This window comes from Lepisma saccharinum, chromosome 26, assembly GCF_977018435.1.
Source record: "Lepisma saccharinum chromosome 26, izLepSacc3.1, whole genome shotgun sequence".
NCBI classification, from domain to species: domain Eukaryota; kingdom Metazoa; phylum Arthropoda; class Insecta; order Zygentoma; family Lepismatidae; genus Lepisma; species Lepisma saccharinum.
In genome coordinates this window covers 13,857,042-13,879,899 of record NC_139254.1, presented here as the reverse complement: position 1 = coordinate 13,879,899, position 22,858 = coordinate 13,857,042, and the positions used below count along the sequence as shown (strand labels likewise).

At 37.6% G+C, this 22,858-nt stretch overlaps 1 protein-coding gene across 4 annotated transcripts in view; it reads right to left on the bottom strand.

The window, feature by feature from the left end:
• Nucleotides 1–22,858, bottom strand: part of Ctl1 (choline transporter-like protein 1) — a 70,543-nt gene that overhangs the window by 17,858 nt on the left and 29,827 nt on the right. For all 4 annotated transcript variants that reach the window (XM_083112338.1, XM_083112337.1, XM_083112335.1 and 1 more), the window contains exons 8-11: nucleotides 19,018–19,157; nucleotides 6,387–6,573; nucleotides 3,985–4,116; nucleotides 2,306–2,453 (exon numbers count right to left, since the gene is read on the bottom strand). In XM_083112338.1, the coding sequence (XP_082968464.1) occupies nucleotides 2,306–2,453; nucleotides 3,985–4,116; nucleotides 6,387–6,573; nucleotides 19,018–19,157 (607 nt within the window). The remainder of the gene's footprint in view (nucleotides 1–2,305; nucleotides 2,454–3,984; nucleotides 4,117–6,386; nucleotides 6,574–19,017; nucleotides 19,158–22,858) is intronic.

Sequence of the window (22,858 nt, the reverse complement as noted above, 5' to 3'; positions counted from 1 at the left end):
ATGTTGGGCCTCGTCTTTGGACACTAGGAAAAAAAAAGGAGTTTTCCTCAACTTCCGAGTCCTAGTTATCAATAACTAGTCATGCATATTTCGTTTTTGACGAAACCACGAAATGTGAAAAAACACATTCTAATGTTAATTTTTCATGTTTTTGAAACCTGTGAGGTGCATTTTCCTACCCTGTTTTGTCACGAAATGATGCAAAATGCGAAATATATGAACGAAACATTCGCTGCAAATTTCACATGACATAAGAAACCAAAAGTCAACCTCCTACGGTAACAAGTGTCTGCTGTCTGCAAAAACTGCACGTTCTTTTGGATGATTGACTCGGAGTTGCCAGTCGACGAAATATTTTGTAGAAGGGAGATAATAAACCTCACAAGAAAAATATGACAGCTATTCATCCCAGCACACTTAAAAAGTTAAAACAATATGCTGGCCACAATATACCATCCATATACACCACATTTAAATGTCTAGGAGGGGGGGGGGCTCATTCGAATCCCATAGTAGCATTGTGTTTACTTATGTTTTTGTTTTTTTCTATTCATTCACATTGTCGGGTCAACAGTCAACACCCATCCTCATCAACTTATAAGCTGAAATGCAAATGAACTTAAATAAAATGTTGATCTCTGGAATAGGATAAACAGATACTCTCATACTCTGAGTATTGTGTGAAACTTGCAAATTGTTCACATAATTTCCCCCTGAGACAGTGACGACGCCAAAAGGGGGTTCACGCGCAAAACTCAATCCTCAGTAGGTCAGTTCATTTTGCTATCCTCACCTCCCTAACGCAAAAACCTTGTTATAAATAATTTTATATCTGAGAGTTTACCACAAAATATTCTTGCCCTCCTCTTAGCAATAATTATTTATAATGTATTTTTATTGCTAAATGTGAGTAAGCTAAACATTCCAGAAATAAATATATGTTGACTACTGCCAACACTGCAGATGCTGTCAAAATCCTTGGTACCCTGGCTTGTCAGACCTCTGTGCTTTGATCAGGGAAACGCAGGATGGGGCGAGCGTGGGCAGATCCAAACATATGGTTGGGGCTGATCTGAGCCAATGGGGTTGCCTACCGAAATTCTAGGGTACTCAAGAGAAGCGGTGGTGTTTGCTCGCGGAAATTGGCAGAAACGCGGATCCGATGGGTGCGGACATAGCCGAAGGAACAATCGGGATCATTCAGGACTGCATCCAGGGCAGATGGTGCAGGCAACACAAGGCAGGCAGTAGCGTGTTCGTGCGGAAATCGGAATGTCTTGCAGTGGAAGTGCCTTCGGAGTGATAATTGTTGAATTTTCATGTTCAGGGAAGGCGAAAAAAAATATTTACTTTTTCTTACTGTGTTGTGGGTACACAGAATGCACGCTGCTGTGAAAAAAAAAGGGTAGATAGATCCTGCTCAGGATAGGGACAGATGGAAGGCCTGTGTTGCTGCAGCCATAAACCTTTGGGTTTAAGAAGGCTAGAGAGTAAGTTACTTTTAACTTCCAACAGGTCATCAGTGAAACACTGCTTATTCCACGTCGGTTGACAAATGGAATGTCTTTGCACCTTGTAGGCTATGTGATTATTTTATTTTTATAAGTTGGCAAAACTGTTAGGGTACACGTGATTTTGTTTACAGAAGGTCTTAAGTTGTATGATTTTCACTGTACACTAAAAGGATATATGATTAGGGTGTCATCATAAAAAACTGACAAATTTTCACAGATAGAGGACATCGCAGTGAACATTTTTTCTTGGTAATATTTGTTTGTTGAAGTGCCATTTCCATCCTACAAGCCTTCAAAAGATAACGTATTTAATCCAGTATATATACAACCGCACAGAACTGATTCAGGATACCCACTGATATTTATTTTTCTGTTGTATGACACACTAACAGGGCAAAGTTGCTGGACTTCCCCTTCTCCCTCAAATTATATTTTTATCACATACATGCATCTGTTGCTTATTGTAGTTTTGCATTAAATAATAAATTTAAGAAAGTATTCCCACTCCAGAATGCATCCCTCATCCAACTGGTTTCTGGATTGTTGCACAGGACTATCACTAGCACACAAATTAATTTCTCGTTTACTAAAAGAAAAATAAAGATCACTGGCAACCATGAATCTGTGCTCCATGGTTGCAAAATATGCCATGTTTGAGCAGTTGCAGTGAGACCCCAACCAACGAAGTGTTAAGAAAAGTCGTTTCTGTTTTGATGTGCTCTACATGTCAGTGTTGTGTGGCAACATCCTGTATGTAATGAAACACAATTCATTCAAAATCAGGTACTTACCGACTAAAATACCACTTTCCTACTGCCCCGGCTATAACCATCTGCTGACAGGAAAGAATGAACTCAGCTGTCCAAACCAAGCCAATAAGATACACCCACCAGAAATATCTTACCCAGGCAGGGTCTACGAACTCTATCAGTGTGAATGCTGGAAGGAGGAGAAAAAGAACAATTTAGATGGCATTAATGACATCGATGGAAGAACTTTTACATAACAACAGGGCCATTCCATGTAAAATCAACCAATTGGTTGCATGGCCATTTTAGAAAAAAAAATATTTTTAGTACATAGGTTTGTACATATTTCAAGATATAAGAACCATTCTTTACAAAATTTCACCTGGGAGAAACAAGGATATATCTATGTCAACAGTGTTTCAAAGGCAACAGATCTCATTGACAGACAATTCCACACAGGAAACACACGACAGCAAAAAAATCAGGTGAAGCCAGGGTTGGCTCAATACCTCAGTTCAGCAATGGCATGGTATTTCAGAGACCTGGGGTCGAGCCTGCAATTTTTCACTGACATTTCTGCATAGTATGTCTCCTGTGTGTGCCAAATCTTAATACTGGGAGAAACCATGCACTGTCAATGTCAACAATGTTTCAAAGGTAACAGCACTGACTAGAGACAATTCCACACAGAAATTTCTACATAACAGCATTGTAGAATTTGGCACTAAATTACAAGGTTAATAGAAATTTTGAATCGACAAACTATTGGGACAGGACAGTTGACAAAATCAGTACAAACTGAATAAATAAAAGTCCCCCTTGAGGCCATCAAGGAACTATTCTAAGATAAAATAACCTTATGATGAAAATGTTCTCTCAGGCTATTGACCCGGTGAGTTGTGGAAAGGGTTCCAAGTCTTCCGCCCTAAACATGAGCACGATGTTAGCTCTCGAAAACTTGGAATCCTTTCCACAACTCATCTGGTTTATAGCCTGAGAGAATCTCTTCATCATTCGTCACCAGGAAAGCTGCAAAACTTACTTCAAATTAACCTTAGTCTGTAACACTGTGAAAGTTACCAACCAGTATGGTGCGTGACTGCCATGCAGGAGACCCGGGTTCGATTCCCTGGGTAGCTGGTTTCGGGCAAGAATTTTTCCAGAAATGGCTGACACTGTGTGGCACCACACCAAAATGAGATTCCCTGACTTTTCCAGCTATTTCGAAAAAAAAATCAGATTATTCTGTAATGTTATTTTATAAACTTCACTACTTTTTCAGTCATAGCGTGACTTTCCCAAGTTTTCTCAGGTTTTCCAATTAACTGGGTTGATTGATTGATTGAGTTGGTGTTTTTTAAGTCCACTTTATGCACAGTAAGGCTAATTGGGACTGGACCTACAGTCCAAAGTGGGATCCAAACAACTATGTGCCTCCACCAGGTATTAAACTCAGGACCCCTTGATTGCAAGATGACTACGCTACCACTACACCAACAGGGAGGCCCTGCCAATTAAGTGGGAAACCTAATTGTCAACAACAAGTCTGAAATTCCTTCTTCTAACATGCAAGCAAAGCTAACTACAACCTTCTTCACATTTTTACACGTTAACATCAATAGTTATGCAAACATTTAAGGAAGTTCTACCTATTGATGCATGCATAAACCTACACCTACATTTCTGTGAACAATTACACTTAGAAAGCGACATATACTCACTCTTTACTTCGGCAACAGAGACGTTCATTGGGAAGTCAACTAGCGCCTCCCTTATGGCACCAGATCTTGGGCCTGAGACCTCAAGAGGACTTGCTTCAAAGGACGGATATAAAGTCCTTGCTGCAGGGTGAGCTGAAAAATTAGAACAACTCTTTTACACACTAATATTGACGTTTTCATCAATCAATAATATGGTCTACACAAACATCTTATCAAGTATTCGGCATCTACAGAATCATGAAAGTGTTCGTTATTGGTGGTGACGGTGATGAAAACTATTGCTTCAAATTTAATTACTGAAACAGATCATTACTGATTCTTGGTTCTAGTAAAAAGTAAAGTAAAGTAAAGTGCTCCCCTGTGCATAGCACCATGCCATGAAGGCGTATAGGGGGTGTGGGGGTAACGCCCTACACTTTCTTGATCCAGTCGTGAGTGGGGGTGATGTGATCAGCATCATGCCCCTGACTGCCTTTACCCCCCAGGGTTTCCCCCAGGTACCCATGTTATTCGACGCTGGGTGGGCGCCGGGGCCGCTTCCATCGTTAGAAAAGTTCCCGGATCTGAAAAGGCTGGGGATCGAACCCGGGACCTTCAGCATGGTAGTCAGACGCGTTACCGACTGAGCCACCGTGGCCACTGTTCTAGCACTTCCTGATATTCTCACAGAGGTCAAATATCCATGGAATAATGCTCTCACTTGATTTGTTGTTTTAAGTCCACTCTATGCACAGAAAGGTTCATTGGAATGACCTACATTATAAAGTGGGATCCGAAGCAATGTGTCATGTAATAATGCAAAATTGGAAATTTTCGTTAGTCATGATAAGAAGCATGCATATTTTGTTTCTGACAGAAACACAAAATGTGAAATAAAACACTGTAATGTTCATTTTTAATGAATTTGAAAGGTGTTAAGTACATTTTCCTACTATGTTTGGTCATGAAATGACATGAAATGAACTGCAAAATTCAAAAAGAAACTCCTAAACGCAAAATTTAGAGTTTATTTACAGAAGTGACACTTTCTGTATAGTTTGATTTATCCTGTAAGTTATGCAAATCACAGATAATTCATTAATTCTGCTGGGAATATTTTAGAAGCTAAAATGGACTCCTTTATACAGGAATAAACTTAATACTCTGACAACTACAAAAATGTGCAATTACAAGGGAAGCGTTTATTTTGTGTAAAAAGTATACTTCTTAAATCAAATTTAGGGTTTTATTCACCATTTTAAGACCGAAATGCCATTCTATATACTGCTTTTGATCCTGAAATGTGCCCAGTTCTTGTACTGAAATGTTGATCATTTATTCACCCAGAGGCGAGGCATGCATGTAACTGCAGGTAACAGCAAAATATGAAGAATTAAAATGTTATTATGAATAAAATAACAAAATTTTTAAATACATTAACCTAGTGCGTTGCAGTCGAGTGGATATTGCAGAGGACATTTTTGTCTGCAGCCGACAGAAGCGAAGAAGGAGGCAGTTTCCACTACCCTGAAGAGGTAACAATGCAATGCCAATGCAAGGGAAGACTTTGAGACAGTGTGCTACGGGGCTATTCATATGCCTGTTCAGGAGCCCAGTTACCGGTCAGGCCTGCCGGTATATGCCAGTGTTGGCCCATCGGATAGGCAGAAAGGAGCTAAATACTGCCTAAAATGGGGATACTATTTCTCTGAAGCAACTAGAGCTACACTGCAAAGCCAAGGCTGGCTTGAACTGCAAGTGAGACCGGTTAGGTAATAGATGAAAATATAGTTCCTTGGTGGAATTCGTGATTTGGACAAACCTTGCTCCAAAATACCAAGTTGGCAACAGTAGTTCGTACAGCTGAGTTCTCTTCAACAATTTGACTGGCTGGAGGAGCGGAATTCTGTCATCTGCTCACCGCACAAACGTCAAACTGGCTGGAGAAATGTGTTGCTCTTTTTCTTTCCTTATCCACCTCATTTGCAAAGAAACAAGTGATGTATTGACAAGGCTCGAACAACTATTCATTGGGTTTCGTAGTAACTGTCTCATGAGTGGTAGTTCTTGCTAGGAGTGTTTGTGGCTAAATTACTGAGTGGATTGCAAAAAAAGAACGAAATGAACAAAAATCTAGGTCGAAGGCATGTTTTTTGGGGGGGAAGGGTGTAGATGATAACATCTTGCAGAATTATTGTTGTACTGATGGCCGGTAACACCTTTGAAAAAGTAACGCCACACCACTGTATTCACCATAAATATGTGGCTCCAGTCATGATCCATGACATGTTACACACAATTCATCAAGCAGTTCTGTTAACAAACGGATGAACCCTAGTTACAATATAACAATTCTCTTGTGCAAAACTGCTGGCCTTTTCAACCATAAAACAAATGTTCAGTACTAAAAGATATGTACTTACTTGCAGTTGCAAGGCAAACCATGATAGCTATCCAGAATATGAAAAACACAAATAGAGCAACAAACGTGGCAATGGGTTGGAGGAATAGGCATGGTAATGTGGACAGGCAGGAACCTGCTTCTCGGAAGAGATTCACCAGAATCTTAATCCTCTTTCGCATCACAAGCACCAGCAGCAATAAAATTACCTAGAAGAAAAATATTATTATTAAAAAATAAATTACTTGCACCCGTAATTTTATAAGCACTGGCAAAAAAAATGGGACACTTACATTCTGAAATACTCATTTACCTGCAAAACATTGTGTGTGTTGTCTAAGTCTACAGTGAAATGTGGATTTTAATAGCACATTTTCATGGCAACTTCTACCATTGCCATCAAGTTAGACAGCACACATAACATGTTACAGGGAGTATTTCAGAATCTAGGTAGTCCATCTTTTGCCAGTAGCTGTACATATGGACCAGGCATTGAATATTTCACCAAAAATTTCTAAAATTCTTTCAACAGACAATTCGTTATTAATAGTGCATTTCTTACAGTTACTAAATCAGCAGGTAAAGAAACCTCATTAAAATGTAATTTTCAATATCTTGGAATTATGGAGAAAGAGACAGGCCTTTTCCCTACAAATCTCCAAAAGATTAGTTTTAAAAATTAAATTCCTTTAAACAATTCCCTGCCAGTTAAACTCACAAATAACATTACAGGGTAAAATTGTAGCCACAGCATTACACAGTGCCATGAAGACACCTAGGAGATATAGATTCTTGTATGTATCGCTGGGATGTGGAGGTGAGACACCACAAATTAACAATATCTGCAACTTGTTGCAGTGATGTGGTCAGCAGCATGCTCATGATTCATTATCTATCATAACATAGACAATGCCTCCATTTTGCTTGGTAACACACATTCAGGCATGTCCTTCATATTCATTCTGTTGATACATATCATTAATGTAATTAGACTTTTCATTAGTTAGTTCAAAGTTGTGAGTGAATATGCTGGACAAAATTTATAGATTTTTATAAAGAACTTGAAATTCATAATTGTTTTTGTTTCCTTACTTAGAATGCCTCAGAAATAGGAAAAAAGAACTTCCTCTTCTATTAGTGTAAAAACCTTCATGGCATTTGAAAGTTTATTTCAGTTGGAGAATATGGTCTGATACAGTATTTAAGGCCGTACTAAAGGCAATTTTGTGGTAATTTTTCGATAACAGATGGCAGCACCTTTTGCCATGGCAACCGAGGGCCATGTTGCCAGATCTACGCATTTTAATCCAAGTAGCTACATACAGGTTGGTCAATAAACGATAATGAAGCAACATTTACTGTCAACAAATGACGTAACGTTTGCGTTGTTATTTCTTAAGTTAAGAGAACTGAAACGAGGGATATTGGAAGAAAACAATGTGCTAAATATTTGATTGCAGTCGTCTAAATACATCCTAAACAGAAGAGTTATTTATTTTACCGTTGTAAAATGACATTGAAATATTAAATATATGTATGTATCATAATAACATTTGGAATTGATGAAGTTGCAGTACTTTGCAACATACATTAAATTTGCAATTGATGCGTCATAGCAAATATTTCAGATTTTCCTGACAGTGTTGCCTGATTTGTTCGAAAGCAAATGTAATGCACATATTAAATTATTCGTTCTCACGAAATTTTGCAACAAGAAATTATGGAAAAGACGGAACAAAATGCAATGGATTACATAAAAAAATAATAGTGAAATGACTCTAATGATTATACATCTGAAGATGGCAATATTTGTGGCACATAGAAACGAAGAACGTAACTGTACCAAAAAAGAACCTGCTCAAATATTACGTTAGTCAATTGTAGTCAATGCATGAATCCATGTACGAAGTCATTTTGTACTGCATTATTGCTTGAAAACAGAACAAAACAGATTGTGAGGTTTCATCCGTGTAAATACGTAGGTTGTACCTTATAGTGGGTTCCAAAAGTACGTACTCACACAACTTCTCAGATATACTTATCAGGCAGGCATGTATATTTACTGCGGCAAATTGCTGACTTAGAGTAGCGTTGTCTTTACAGTTTCCAAGTTACAGAAAGCATTGGTGTTGTTTAGTAACGTTATGACGATTTGACATTGGCAAGTGTTGTATAAAAGAGCAATGGTTTTACACAAAGGGTGGGAAAATATCTTCTATATGTGTTTGATTGATTGATTGATTGATTTGTGTTATTTTACTTCGCGTTTTGTGCCTCTTGGCTAATTTGTGAAGATGGGGATGAGGGATGAAATGATGAAATTGATGAATGGACATTTACAAACAACCATGCCCGAGCGGGATTCGAAACCGGGACCCCCAGCGTCGCATCGCGATGTGCTAACCACTTGGCTACGGGTTCCAGCATCTTCTATATGTGAACAAACAACTAATAAAATAAGATTTCACAGCTTCCCCAGTTCGGATATCAATTTTGGTGGGAATTTAAAGTAAATCTACTACACAATGAATATTGGATCATAAAGCCATCGTTTCGACAAGGAAATTTGACGTTCTGCCCTAATTGGGTCCTTTAAAAAATATACTCGTATGGAATTACATTTTAATAACTACGTTTAGAATGCAGTAACAAAACGTAATTATCAAAATACATGTGAGATTATGAAGTTGCATAAATCATAAATAGGTGTAAAATTATTTAAATATGGCCCAAAAATTAATAATTAATTTCAACTCTTTCTAAGATGCATGAATTCAAGAATAAATCAGAATGTTTTACAGAACGTAAGAAATATTTATCAATCAAAATACAATATATGAGATACAGTAAAACATGAAGAAATCCTTCTTATATGAACTCTAACAAAGGAACATCGTAACATGTAATACACACACACATACACACAGATTCTCAGCAGGTACCGTCAAGCAAACAAGAATAATGAATACATGGGCAAGCAAATCGGAGCCTTATAAGTATATAGGCCTACATGATAGATATGAATAAATGCACTAAACAATTATTATATTTGTATGTCATAAACAAAACAAGCTAAATATACTCAGATCGTTAGAAAAAATAAACGTGAATATATTTAACCTAAAAAAATAAAGCCTAACATGATAGTCTTGTCCATTACAATTTTAACTAACTAAAAATCCACATACTCCGTACATACATAACTTTTTACAGCACAGCACTACCAAAATTATATATTTAATTTATGATGCTCAAAGTTTTTGTAATTGAAAAACCTATTTTACATTTTTCTCTTATCTTCTATAGCCTTTAACACATGATCAGGTTCTCTAAGGGGCATACCCCTTGCTGTTCGTGAATCCACCAGTTCAGGTAGCACTGACTCGTAATAGAAATTGTAGAGTTTGGGATAAATATTTTCCCAAAATGGCTTATTCCGAAGAATTCTTATTGTGTGGGTATCGTTCGGGGACCATACAAACAAATCACACCAGTCTCTGTCTGCTATTTCCAACTGTCCTTGTATTTGATAATAATAGCGGTGTTCTTTTCTAAGGTACAACTTGCCGTTTTCGTTTACTTTAAACCCGATATTGCTACTTCTAGCAACTTCAACAAGTCTTATACTTTCTCGGGCATTGTATGGACATTTTATCTCCAATAAGCCGTCACTGTTCACCAAACCATCTGGACTAGTACATAAAAATGGGTGCATTTTATGTACAAATAATCCACATTGCTGCACATCATAATTTGGGTGGAAACCTGCATATTAATTACGAGCTTCTGGTTCATTATCCCTTTCATAAACTAGTGAAAGGGCACAGCTGCTATTTTCATGGAGATTCGTTATTCTTTTTACCAAACAAGAAGTACGTGTTGTTGGTCTTCGTGAAGCAACGTCTTTGAACAAAGAAGATGGTATTCTTTTACTTCTTTCTTCACGCCATCTCTCGCTATTGGCTTGGCCACGTGTTAGTACTTCAACCTCATCTGCCGTTGATACACTCAATCTTTTTACATATCTTTCAGCTAGATCGTCAAATATTTCTTTTGAAAAATCTGGAACTCTTGGGTTAGTTCTACAATGATTATCGCAGCCAAGCAGGAATTTGTTTACTAAACTTGTTCTGAAACTTGACCAAATTGTGTTCTACGGCATCTTCTTTTCTCGCTGCGTTGTTCCCGCCTAGTAATAAATGAAGTTACAGAAGAAGGAGGACTGACACCTGAGAGTTCTCTGTGTACAGTATCATGCCACCCTTGGCCTCGAGTTTGGTATGCCAATGCAGCTACACAACCTCTACGTTGCATACTTCCAGCTCTAGAAAAATGCACCCTTTTACCTCCTACAGCTTTCGCAAACTGACTCATGTAGCTTTCGGCCGGATTGTTGGTAGCATTCCACAATAATATATTTGCAATGGATATTATCATCCTGTCAATTTTTGCTCAACTGCTCCTAAAAAAACCACTCTCTTTCATTTGAATGTAACAGCCACCATCAAGATCAAATTCCTTTCTCTTGCAAAATTCGCCACACTTTTGATGACGGCCAAACACATGACAAATGACATTCCTCAATTGTTTTATGAAATTCTGAAGTCTAGTCTCTGTAATTTCTTTCATGTTCTTTATTGCACTGGATTTAATCACTGCCAGAACTCCAACAGCAAGTCGTAATAATCGTTCTTTTCAAAGATTTCCTCGAATTGACACCTAAAGGGCCTGGAAAACGTTTGCTAGCAGAAGAAATTTTGTCCAGAGCACTACTAAATCTTCTGACAGCATGATTGGCACATTCAATTTTTAGTATACGCGAACCATATGATACACATTCACGCACTTTGGCCATCGTGCTTGCATCACTGTCACCAATCAGTCTTGTGCATCGCAAGCGGCGCACTTCTTCAATATAATTTAGGCCATCCGCAATGATGCCTCCTTCCATGGCAGTAGATGGCCCTTGCCAGTTTTTAAAACATATGTGGATTCTTGGTTTCATTTCTTCTTCATCAATAGCGTGACATATCAGACACACTTTATTTCTCACGCCAACAAACAGCAAGGACTGTGTTTCGCCTCCAATAATTACTGCCTGAAATAGAAAATCAAATTCATAATTAGCAAATCGTCAACAACAAATTTCAACAACTGCCTTTTTACATCAATTTTATGACATAGACAAAATTCTAAAGCACAACCAGTAATTTGGTCAGTGAGATGCAATGCCCTTGGTAATTTTCTAGCAGTTGTGATGTTTGCGTGCGCTTGTGTTTTCGAATGGGTGGATCTGTAAGTTGTTAGGTGAATGTAAACTACTCAACTAGTAACTTATCTTCATTGACATTTATCATACTCCTCGATATTAGTGCCCCTTTATGGCCAATTGCTTTACGTTTCGGTTGAAGTTTTTCTATTCTAGCTCTGGTACGCATTCTTTCTCTTTCTCCCACTCCCCTCTTTTTCTCGCCCTCTTTCTCAGTGTTTAAAACTCGTACGGAATCAGCTGTATTCTGAGAATGAGAATTATTACACTTGACAGTGCAACTTTAGATGTTCTTTGCACTGTAGTCATCACAAATAAAGCTAGTTATTTGTTACATTATATTTTTACGAATATAAGTTGCTGTAACCCTACAGAATAAGTTAAATATTTTCTTCTTCAGAAAAGAAAATTGCATTTTAGGCAGCTTACATCCCATTTTGCAGACGCCACTTTTTTAATGATCTAATAGTGTGTAGAACATTGGCAGATCTTGTGAATCAGATATGAATTCTAGTCAGGAGGGAGGAATGATGTTTTTGTTCCTATTCACTTTCATCAGTGGCAGCGAATGTGAGGGACGGGCCATTCTATTTCATTTTTTCACTACAAAGAACACAAACACCTACTTCTCACCATTAGGGTTATCCACCTGATTTGGATATGTGCTGCACTTGCACAACGAGGATAAATGATCAACTCAAAATCACTAAACGAGCTAGACTAATGTTTGAGTAGTTTGATTTTGAGTTTACTTTATGCACAAAAAGGCTAATCGGTACTGGACCCACAGTTCCAAGTGGAATTCGAACCTCTATGTTCCTCCACCGGGTATCGAACCCGGCACTCCTTGATTATAACGCGATGACGTTAACAATCGATTAACGAAATTGCTATTGAAACTATTAGTTTAGATACTTACTACCGGTAGAGCCGCTGTGGTCTAGTCGATGGGGCGTCTTGACTGTCACGTGGAAGACCCGGGTTCGATTCCGGGGGTGGGTCATCTAAGTCGGAATTTTTCCGGCCTTGTTCCCCGCATAAAGCGACTCTGGGGCTCACCCTAGCTCAAATCAATGGGTACCTGGGGTTTATCCTTGGGGGATGAATGCGTCATGAATGTGGAAGGCCTTACCTCCACACCCCCATTTGCTTTCATGGTACGTTGCAATGCTCAGGGGATAGCTTTACCTTCTCTATTTACCATATCTTCACTTACCACTCCTGACGATGCATTGTACCCATGACCGTAGATTCTTTTGCACCAGCCGCCATCAACAATAGCTGTAATGTTATGGAAGTTTTCTGAATCGATGTCACCTCTGTTTTCTGCTAACTTCTTCTCTTCGGCAATTGCTTCATTTAATGTTTCCTTTGTACACTTCTTTAATATGTCGCCCAGAGATTTCTCATGATGAATAATGTTGGTTGGCTCATATATTTAATATTCATGGACGAGAATTTCTCTTCTTCAAGAGAGTATGAACTTCCAGCTGATAGGGCTCCTAGAACGGTAACCATGTTTATAGCAATTGGATTATCCCCTGAAATGCATGTAATTGTATGCCTATGAGAGCATTCACTTTTGTTACACTCATAGAAGTTTTAACTCATAAAAGTTTTAACATGGAGCCCCCAAAATTGCATTTATACGAATGCTCCTCGAGTAATCGTGCCTGTTCAATTACGTGACCCATGTCACATATGGTAAAATTGTCTCCATAATGAAATCCCTTTTTAAGTCTCTCAAATGTGGTTGTGATTGGCGATAATGAACTTGAAGAACTATCTTCACATGTATCGCTTTTACATGCATTGAGTGGAGGTGTTTCTTGTAGTGCGCGTAGATAAGAGGACAATGTAGTCCCTCTCACAGGCGAATCATTCGGTGTAGAGGGTACACATTCTGACGTCGAAGATGAATTATCACTATCATTCACATCCGAGTCCAAAACTGCGGTGCTCCTCATTGTTGTGCGATAAGGGTGCATTTGGATTGTCTACTGCATACCTGCGAAAGAAAGGCATGATTGACATCACGTATAGGACTTCAGACATACAACACAAGACAAAATGATGCTCACATGATTCTTTAAGAAACATAAGAAAAGCAAATAAATGCCAAAAATTAATTGTGATTTTTACATTATCATAAGTAGCTATAAAAATAAGAGCAGCGTGTAATTGTGACGAAGCTCGACATTATCAAATCAGAGCTATTGGCACATGTTGTCACAAACATCTGATAAGCAAACAATGTCTGTAAAGCCATAGACGACTCTACATTTAATTTATTAGCATATTTGGAGAATATGCTATGGAATATCAAGTTTATATGATTGATTTGCTTTATTTTACTTTGCCTTTTGTGCCACGTTTGGGTAATTTGCAAATATGGGGATGAATGATGACCGAGGCCTGGATTCGAACCCTAAGTGCTCGAACTCGAGTGCTAACCACTCCGCCACGGGGGCCGGCTCAAGTTTATATGTCCGTACCCTCTGCATACTGTGTATGCGTGTATTTGTGTTTTTGCATATTAATTTGGAACATATAAGCTTGATTGAATGATTGATTTGGTGTTTTAAGTACACTTTATGCACAGTAAGGCTAATCAGGACTGGGCCTACAGTTTAAAGTGGGATCCAAACCACTATGTGCCTCCACCGGGTATCGAACCCGGGACCCCTTGATTACAAGGCGACGAAACTACCACTGCGCCATCGGGGAGGCCGGAACATATTAGCAATTTTTATGATTAATTTGGGATATTTAAAATTATTGTTGTAATTTTCTCTCTTCATGAAAAGCCTACAATTTGGAGCATATTCAAAACATTAAATACATGTAGCCTAACTTTTCTATAGTAGAAATATGCTGTGAAATGCTTAGACTTTAGAAGGATATCCTAGATACGTAAATGTTCATAGTTTTGCTATCCTACAGTTTAGCATATATATTAAATAATACAATGAAAAATAAATTATTTAGGTCCACAAAATGAGAAAAATGTAAATTGGAAGGTACGCCATTTAGGGTAATTTCACAACCTCCCTCAAGTATACAATATGTGTTTATGTAACAGTTAGTAGACCTATAACATATCTTTTTTGCATGTTAACAGAGAAATGTATCATCCTCACAGCTATTTATTATTTGTATTGATCTTCAGACCTTGTTTTGTGAATCATTGCAATATGATTCACTCAATTATATCTTATATATCAATAAATCTTTTCAATTTGGAACAAAACAATTATGAATTGTACGAGTTATACAAAACAAATACAACTACGGTACATTTGTAACGTGATCGTGCCTCTTATTCTTGACTAATTACTGGTGTAATATGCATTTTGTTTAACACAAAAAAAAAATTTCTTCACAAACGAAGAAAACATTTGTACATGGGAGAGATATCTTTATTGTAAATTCTATCCTGTCTACTGTTGAATTGCCCTTGCACATAACGCAGAACGCTTAGAATCTGGTTACTGTTATGCACAGTATCAGCCATGTAAGCTATTAACATCAAAGTTTCTTGCTTTCAGTCGAATTTTACAAATTTATTTATGTTAAATATATAAAGTATTACCGTTAGGAGGAAATGGACCACGATTAGTTGAAAGTTATGAGAGGAGGTTCGAGTTAAAAGCGTTACAGGAATACTGTTTTTGTGCTAATTCGAAGCTCGAAGTAAACTGTAATATGTAGGGAGTTGTGGAGAAGTTACTCAATCTGACCAGTGCTAACCTAACTAGCTTATTTTAGCGAAATATATGGTAATGTAATAGTGTATCATAAGCAACCTAACCAATGAATGTTAACTTGTTCAAAGAATTACTATATTACATTGTATGGACAAAACAATAATCGATTTATTATTAGTCACAAATAATGGAACTCCGGTATTGAAGATGGTGCAAGGGCAAAGTGAATTCGTAAAGTAACTGGCTACTAAGAGTTTGCAAGTAGATATCCGTGTACCTCAAATAATCAACAATTGTCCTTGACCTCGCGTTCTGTTTGTACGAAATAAGCGAACAGAAATCGTATGAATTGTGAATTTCAAAACTTCAATCACAAGGAAAACTGTAAACGTTTTTTTCTTGTGTATGTATCTTTTACACCTCGCATGCAGACAATACGTTCATTTTGATTAAAAAAATGTGTAAAGAAACATAATAACAAATAGTATGTATACTGTGTGAAAAATGTCCATCTGTATTATGCATACTGAATTTGTAGCACGCTTGATATATGTAACAGATATAAGCAAGCAATTAAATATAAACAAGACTTACCTTTTAGTTCTTTCTTGCTTTTCACGTTCACGACGTATTCTTTTGACCCATGTTTTTCTAGAGCGAAATGGGTGTCTTTTACTTCCGTACTTGTGTCTCACTTTCCCCATTTTCAGCACACGATTACTCAAACATGACAATCAACGTATTGTAATAACATACGGAATGTAAACTTGGCAACAGCGTTTGATATAAATAGCTTGAGGATGAAACGCCACTTCAAAAATTATTAATATAAGAACTAGTTTATGGACGCACAAACTGAGTTTATATTTACACACAGTGCTCCTAATAGTTGAAACAAGAAACTTGTGAAGACCGTTTCGTAAAAATCATCCTTAATAGACTGGCAACTTTAAAGAAATACACCGGTATTAACAAAACTACCACTTCAGCGCCATCTGTATGCAGCAGTTTGAACATGACCCAGACCTTTTATTTTCTGTTATTTACTTAAATCCCTTCAATCGTAACAAAATTATAAGGTTCACATGTTCTAGTGAATAAAACAATCTTTTATGTCGGAAAATTTATTCCTTACCGAATCTATATTAGTTGTATGGCTATCCTTAGAAATTTGGGTCTATGCTTTAGCATGGCTTTAGAACCCCCTTAATGTAACCCTTAAACAACGGCTTGTTCCATAATGGAAGAAGGAGACTTTTCTCGTAGTACATAGGACATACTGTGACTCAAATAATGCTCGAAGACACATGTTTTGAGTTCTGCACGAGTCTTGAGGTATATAATTAGCAATTAGTAAACTTTATTTTTATTCTTGCTAAATTTGAGGGGGAGGAGGAGGAGGATGTCCTGAAAATTATGTACAATCTCATTTTCTTTTTTCTTTCTTGTCTTTTTTTCATTGATTTTGCTAACATCGTTCTTCTCTCAATTCTGGTATATGGAAACACTTTTACCGAGGAAAAGTGCACTGAAAGGACCTTTTGGCTTTCGTTTTCACACAACAGTGCCAATGGGTTGGAAGGGGAGGGGGAGGTAGGGGTGTTGCCTGCCTGGGGGGGGGGTTCTAATGAATTTAAAATTTTGTGGAAAAAAATATTTTTTTGTTGTTTTTTTAACCAATAAGGGAAAATTTGTTTTTTCTACCGCAGGATTATAGCTCAATGTGTACTGAACAAAAGGTATAATTTGTAACTCTTGCATTCTTAGTTCCAGAGATAAAATTTTATTTAAAAGCACTGAAACAAGTAGATAGTGCATGTGTTCACCAGCAAACATGCTCCTTCAAGGTTTTCACAGACTGTAGCTTGTTTACAAGAGAAGAAATAAAATACGTTACAACAGGCCCGTAGGATAGAAGCAATGAGATCACACCAATTTCTTCCCACTCTAAAGAAAAACAAATGAGAGTGTGAATGAAAACAAACAAATGCAAAAACACACACACTCACTACGGAAGGTCGTTTCACGTCCATGGTAACAAAGTTAGAACCCACCTTACCTTAAGAAAAACCGTGATGCCACGAGTGGCGGTGCTCCACGTGATACCCCTGTCTTGCAGCAATGGGCCTGCAGCGGAGTTTCCATTGGAGGAGACTGCGTTGAAGAACACATTGGTCCAAACGATCATATTCCTCCTGACAAGCTTTCCAAAGACCCTCAATTGTGCGGGGCCGTCTGCTTCCCAAGGCTCGTTTCAACAACGGAAACCCACAAAAATCCATGGAAGAGGCATCGGGGGATTTCACAGGGATGTCTGTAAAGGGGATTGCAAGAATGCCCGTTTCACGTGCCATCCGATCCATGTATGCCTGCGTGGACTTTGCGGTATGACTGGAAGCCTTGTCCTGGTGGATGACAACACGAGATGTGTCGCTGCCATAGAGAGAAGGAATATCATGTCTGTAAAGTGGCTCCAAAATATTCGTCTGGTAATAGGCTGCATTTATTTTAGCCTTTTTTTCCACTCTGCGCAGTGGAAGTTTGCCGTTATGGCAATAACCACCAACAACCATGAACCCATGTGGAAAACTATCAGGATATTCACGTACCCACTCAGATCGACCTCTTGCATCACGTGGACGATAGCAGATGGCCCTTTTTTTTTTACCACATCCCGACAGATACATGATCCAGGGACACCACATACTTTCAGCGGTCCCCTGCCAGATGGCGTTTGTAGAGCTTCCGACTGTTGGTCTTTCTCTCCTGGACATCTGAGGCACGCAACTTATGAACTTGAGCCTTGTGCTACAAGTTGTAAATCTTGGGCTATGATGCGATTTACAGTTGCAGGGAAACATTGCACTGCCTATGCAATCACTCTTTGCATTGCAGGGTTTTCACATCGCACCAAGGATCTCACTTTCCGCACAACATCGGAGGAACGCTTCGGCTTCCGATATGTCCGAAGCCCACTTTGACTGATTCCAGCAACAGGTACAGTGCAAGCTTTATGGCGATTCAACACTACATTGATGGCCTTCTTTGACACATGGAATGCTTTCATGTGGCACTGTTTAATTATCTGGCTATAACTATAACCAACGTCGGAAAGGGCACAGATGTACCCCTCCCAAAAGATGGAATTGTTGGTGCCATATAAACACTCACTCAAACATCAACCATCGTCTTTGCAAGTCAACACACAGTACTTTTGTCCTACTCTGTCTCTGTCTGCTCTGTGCTGTGCCTACGTGCTGCTCCCTGGTGGTCAAAATTGTTGCCATCAACGTGAAACAACCTTCTGTATCTCTCGTACTCACTCATGCTCTCTCTCTCCCTCCCCCATCTACCCAGAGAGACAGGGAAAGAGGGGAAGTGTGCATGTGTTGAAAACATGGAAGCTTTATCCTACAGAGGAGTAAAAAAATAATGCACACAAGCACAATTCAAAAGTACACATTCTAGTACTAACAAAAATAATACAACAAGTACAGTCACGGACACTTCTGGGTTGTAACAATTCATCTGACTTTCAATGGGATCATTAGAAGCCAGAAGTGTCCATGACTGTACATGTGCATTTATTGGTAACAATTTCTTATCAATTAATTTCTACTTTCTACAGGAATACATACATATACTTTTTAAAAAATGACAGTCTTTCCACTACTCACAGTTAGTATTGTAGCTACAACAGAATATGCAAGAAATGCTCTTTCATTCTTAGCCGATTCTTCCAGCAACTGATCGGGAGGTGTATTATCCAATTCTTTCTTTATATCTGCATATGTCCACCACAACACTGCTGTACCAACTACATGCAATAAAGTAAAACTTATTGTAAATTCATAACATATGCAAGAAAATATAATTTGAATCAAACCAGTGCAAGCAGAAACATGCATAAATGCATAATAGGTAGCTTACATGCATTAACAAATACAAAATCCATTATAAAACAAATCATATCTAATTGAGATTCGGTCTTGATGAAATTACACAAGTCTACTTTTGATTAGCATAACAAGTGTAAAATCAAGAAAGTACTATGATCACATATTTACCACTGATGTACTAATACCAAACTTTTGCAGATACGAACAAAGCGCTGACATAAAATGTACAAATTTTAGTAACTTATATTCTACTGTTCCAATATAAAATTGCAAATGATTGTTCACATCTTTAATTTAACCCGGAAGAATGTACGTGGTCAAAATGATCATGCTTCAATACATAAGTTTGTTGGGTTTGTTTCATCATATTTCAAAATTAGTTTTCTTGCATTTTATTGTTTCCTTCTTTCTTTTGTATATTTTTTTTACTTCTAATACAATAAATAAAACTGTTGAGAGTTTTCAAAAATTTAATGCATTTTTTAAAGAAAATGTTTTGTTCTCTATTTTATAAAAATATAATAGGCAAAAAACAGGATTTTACAAAAGTGTAATAGGTAATTGTTCTTGTTCTTGTTCATTTTTTTAATTGTAAGAATACAATGTAATTAAGAAACAAACATAATTTTACATAGGTTTGATGCAAAGGTTCTAGAGAGAACAAAATTATGATACTATATGGTTTTTACAATTGCAGTACATTTTCTATGCTTACTACTCCAGTTTTTTTTTTTTTTTTAAATTTATCTATTTCATTATTTCATCTCTTTAGTCCACATCTACTTCATCGCCATCAAGATTTCCATTTGCACATTTCACACATTAAAAAAAATTGTGTGCACCACAGACGTAGAGTGAACAGTGGATGGATGCATTTTCTTTCTTCTTCTGATTTACATTATTCATAGTCAAAAAGGTGTCGTCTTACTCTTTCAAATTGCCTTCGAAGTTCTTTATCACATAGAACCTCCTTCTCGATGCTTTCAAGAAGCTTATGAATTTGATCTTCTTCTTCCAGGTTCATATAATACAGGAAAATCCAATAAAGATCTATTGTTAAATCTATAACACGAGAAAGCGCGCGCGGTCAAAAGCACCGCAGATGAAACTGAACTGTGCCTTTTAAATGGTAGAAGGTCACTGTTAAAACTTTTGGCTGCCCACCGCATCCCCTACATGTCCAGCATAGATAAGGTGCTGGGAAAGAGCCAAACCAACATGTATGCCCAAAAAGGCATAAAAAATGAAGAAAAAAAATGCTGTCAAATCCCCGCCATGTGCATTCCCCCGGGTTAATATATTAACCAGGTGATTGCAATAGAATTTCCTTAGAAAAATAAGCTGAGTGTTTAGTCATTTATTTCATATACCTTCATATTCATAAACAAAAAAAGCAAAATAAAAATATGGTAAACAACACTCAGGAATGTGCTGGCAATTGAAACTTCCTAAACATTCTATATTTTCCAGTTTCTTAAGCTATTTTTAAAGGTTTCGAATTCACGAGAAAGCTCCGGAAAAGGAGCAAAATATCTAAATTTTAGGACAAATATCACATATGACTTTTCATTTCTATTTTCTTATTGCGTAATGGTTATGCAAACAAAGAGGAAAGTTATGACTAGAGCCCGGAAGTTTGGCAAAATGCCTCTTTTTATCTACTGCATATATTGATAAAAATTTTTCCAGATATACGTTTCTTATGTTGTTTCGAATGTTTTAGAAGCCTTTTCATTTTGCCCATTTTGCCTATTTGGGACCCCACTGCCTATTTTTAATTATAATGCCTTTTTCAATGAAATTTGAACATTTGTTAAAAAAAATGTGTAAATAAATTATTTTTCTCCCAAAAAACGTTGTTGGCATTTATTTTTCTTCCGTTTATTATGTGAATAATTTTCGCCTTATTTAAGTAATATTGAACTCACGTATGTTTCAACATTGCTGAAGGAGAAAAGTGTGTTTAAAAAAAAATAGTATTTCATGCTGAGTTAAGATATTGCATTTCCGTTAACATGTCCTTGTGAATGATTGACTGCTGAAAACCTGTTGCAGAACACCTGCACAATTACGTCATCACGTCCAGCATTCGTGTCAGGAGGTTATTGACAAGAAACAGCACTAATGCCCAAGGGCCTTTGCATGAATTCCAAAATCAAGTTCTCTATCTTTAGTTTAGTTCTGCACTTTGGAAGGAAAGGATCGTGTAGTTGTCATCATGCCGAAATTTAGTGTGCTATTAAGTGGTAAGTTACATGGTTATGTGCATGAATTTGGTGAAAGCACATTTTTGACAGATGGTACTATTCTTCTCTGCAAGATATGTGAAAAAACATTCAACCATGAGAAAAAATACTTTATATCTCAGCATGTGTCAACAGCAAAACATAAATCTGCAGTTGCCAAAAAGGTTGGACAGAAGAAGATATCCCTAATTTCAACAGTGGGCACTTCATCCAACAGGCAATCTCAGTTTTCTCTTGAACTGTGCAAAGCTTTCATGGAAGCAGGGATACCTTTTTGGAAAGTGGAAAACAAGTCACTGAGGAAATTCCTGGAGAAATACACTAAAGAAACGGTGCCGTCGGAATCTACGCTGCGGAAAACATATTTAAGCATCTGCTACGAAGAAGTTCTGCAAAGAATTCGTGCTGAAGTTGGTGGAAAGAAGGTTTGGATTTAAACAGATGAAAGTACTGACGCTATGGGACGCTGAATAGCCAACGTCATCATATGAACTATGGAACCAACATGCGGAGAATCCTCGTCATTTCTTCTCACGTCAGAACAACTAGAGAGAGCCAATGGTTCGTCAATAGCTCAGTTATTCTCAAATTCCCTACTTCTGCTCTGGCCAGATGGTGTACATCATGATGACATGTTACTTTTTATCAGTGATGCAGCTCCCTATATGAAGAAGGCTGCCATAGCATTCAAAATTCTCTTCCCGAACATGATTCATATCACATGTGTAACAATGCACAGAATTGCCGAAAAAGTTACAGTGTTGCACCCAGAAGTGGACAGGTTGATTTCGAACACAAAGAAGATATTTCTGAAATCTCCCTCTCGAACCCGAACATTTCAGGAAGTTGCACCTGAGCTTAGTTTACCGCCGAAACCAGTCTTGACGAGATGGGGAACCTGGATATCAGCAGCTATATATTATGCTAACCACCTTGAAAAAATCAGTGAGGTGATCGATGCTCTTCCAGAAAATGAAGCGGCTTCAATTCGTGAAGTGAAAAAACTCCTGTGCTATTCAGAACTGAAGAATGAACTGTCCTTTATTTTTGCACATTATGGTTCATTGCCAGAGACAATTACAAAGCTAGAAAAAAGAGGTGAGACTCTTGTAGCATCCATGAAAATCTTCGAGGAATCTATGCAGCAGATGATGGAAGTGTCAGGAGAAAAGGGGTCAGCTGTTGTGGAAAAGTGCAAATGGGTAGTGAGTGCAAATGATGACTTGAAACAATTGAAAACAATTTGTGATATTCTAAAAGGTGAAAATGCTGTTATCGAAATGAGTCCAGCTACATTTGCTTGTTTTATGAATGCTTCATTAACATTTTGCCAGAAATTATAGATAAAAGTAAGTGACTTTCAAATGTGCCTT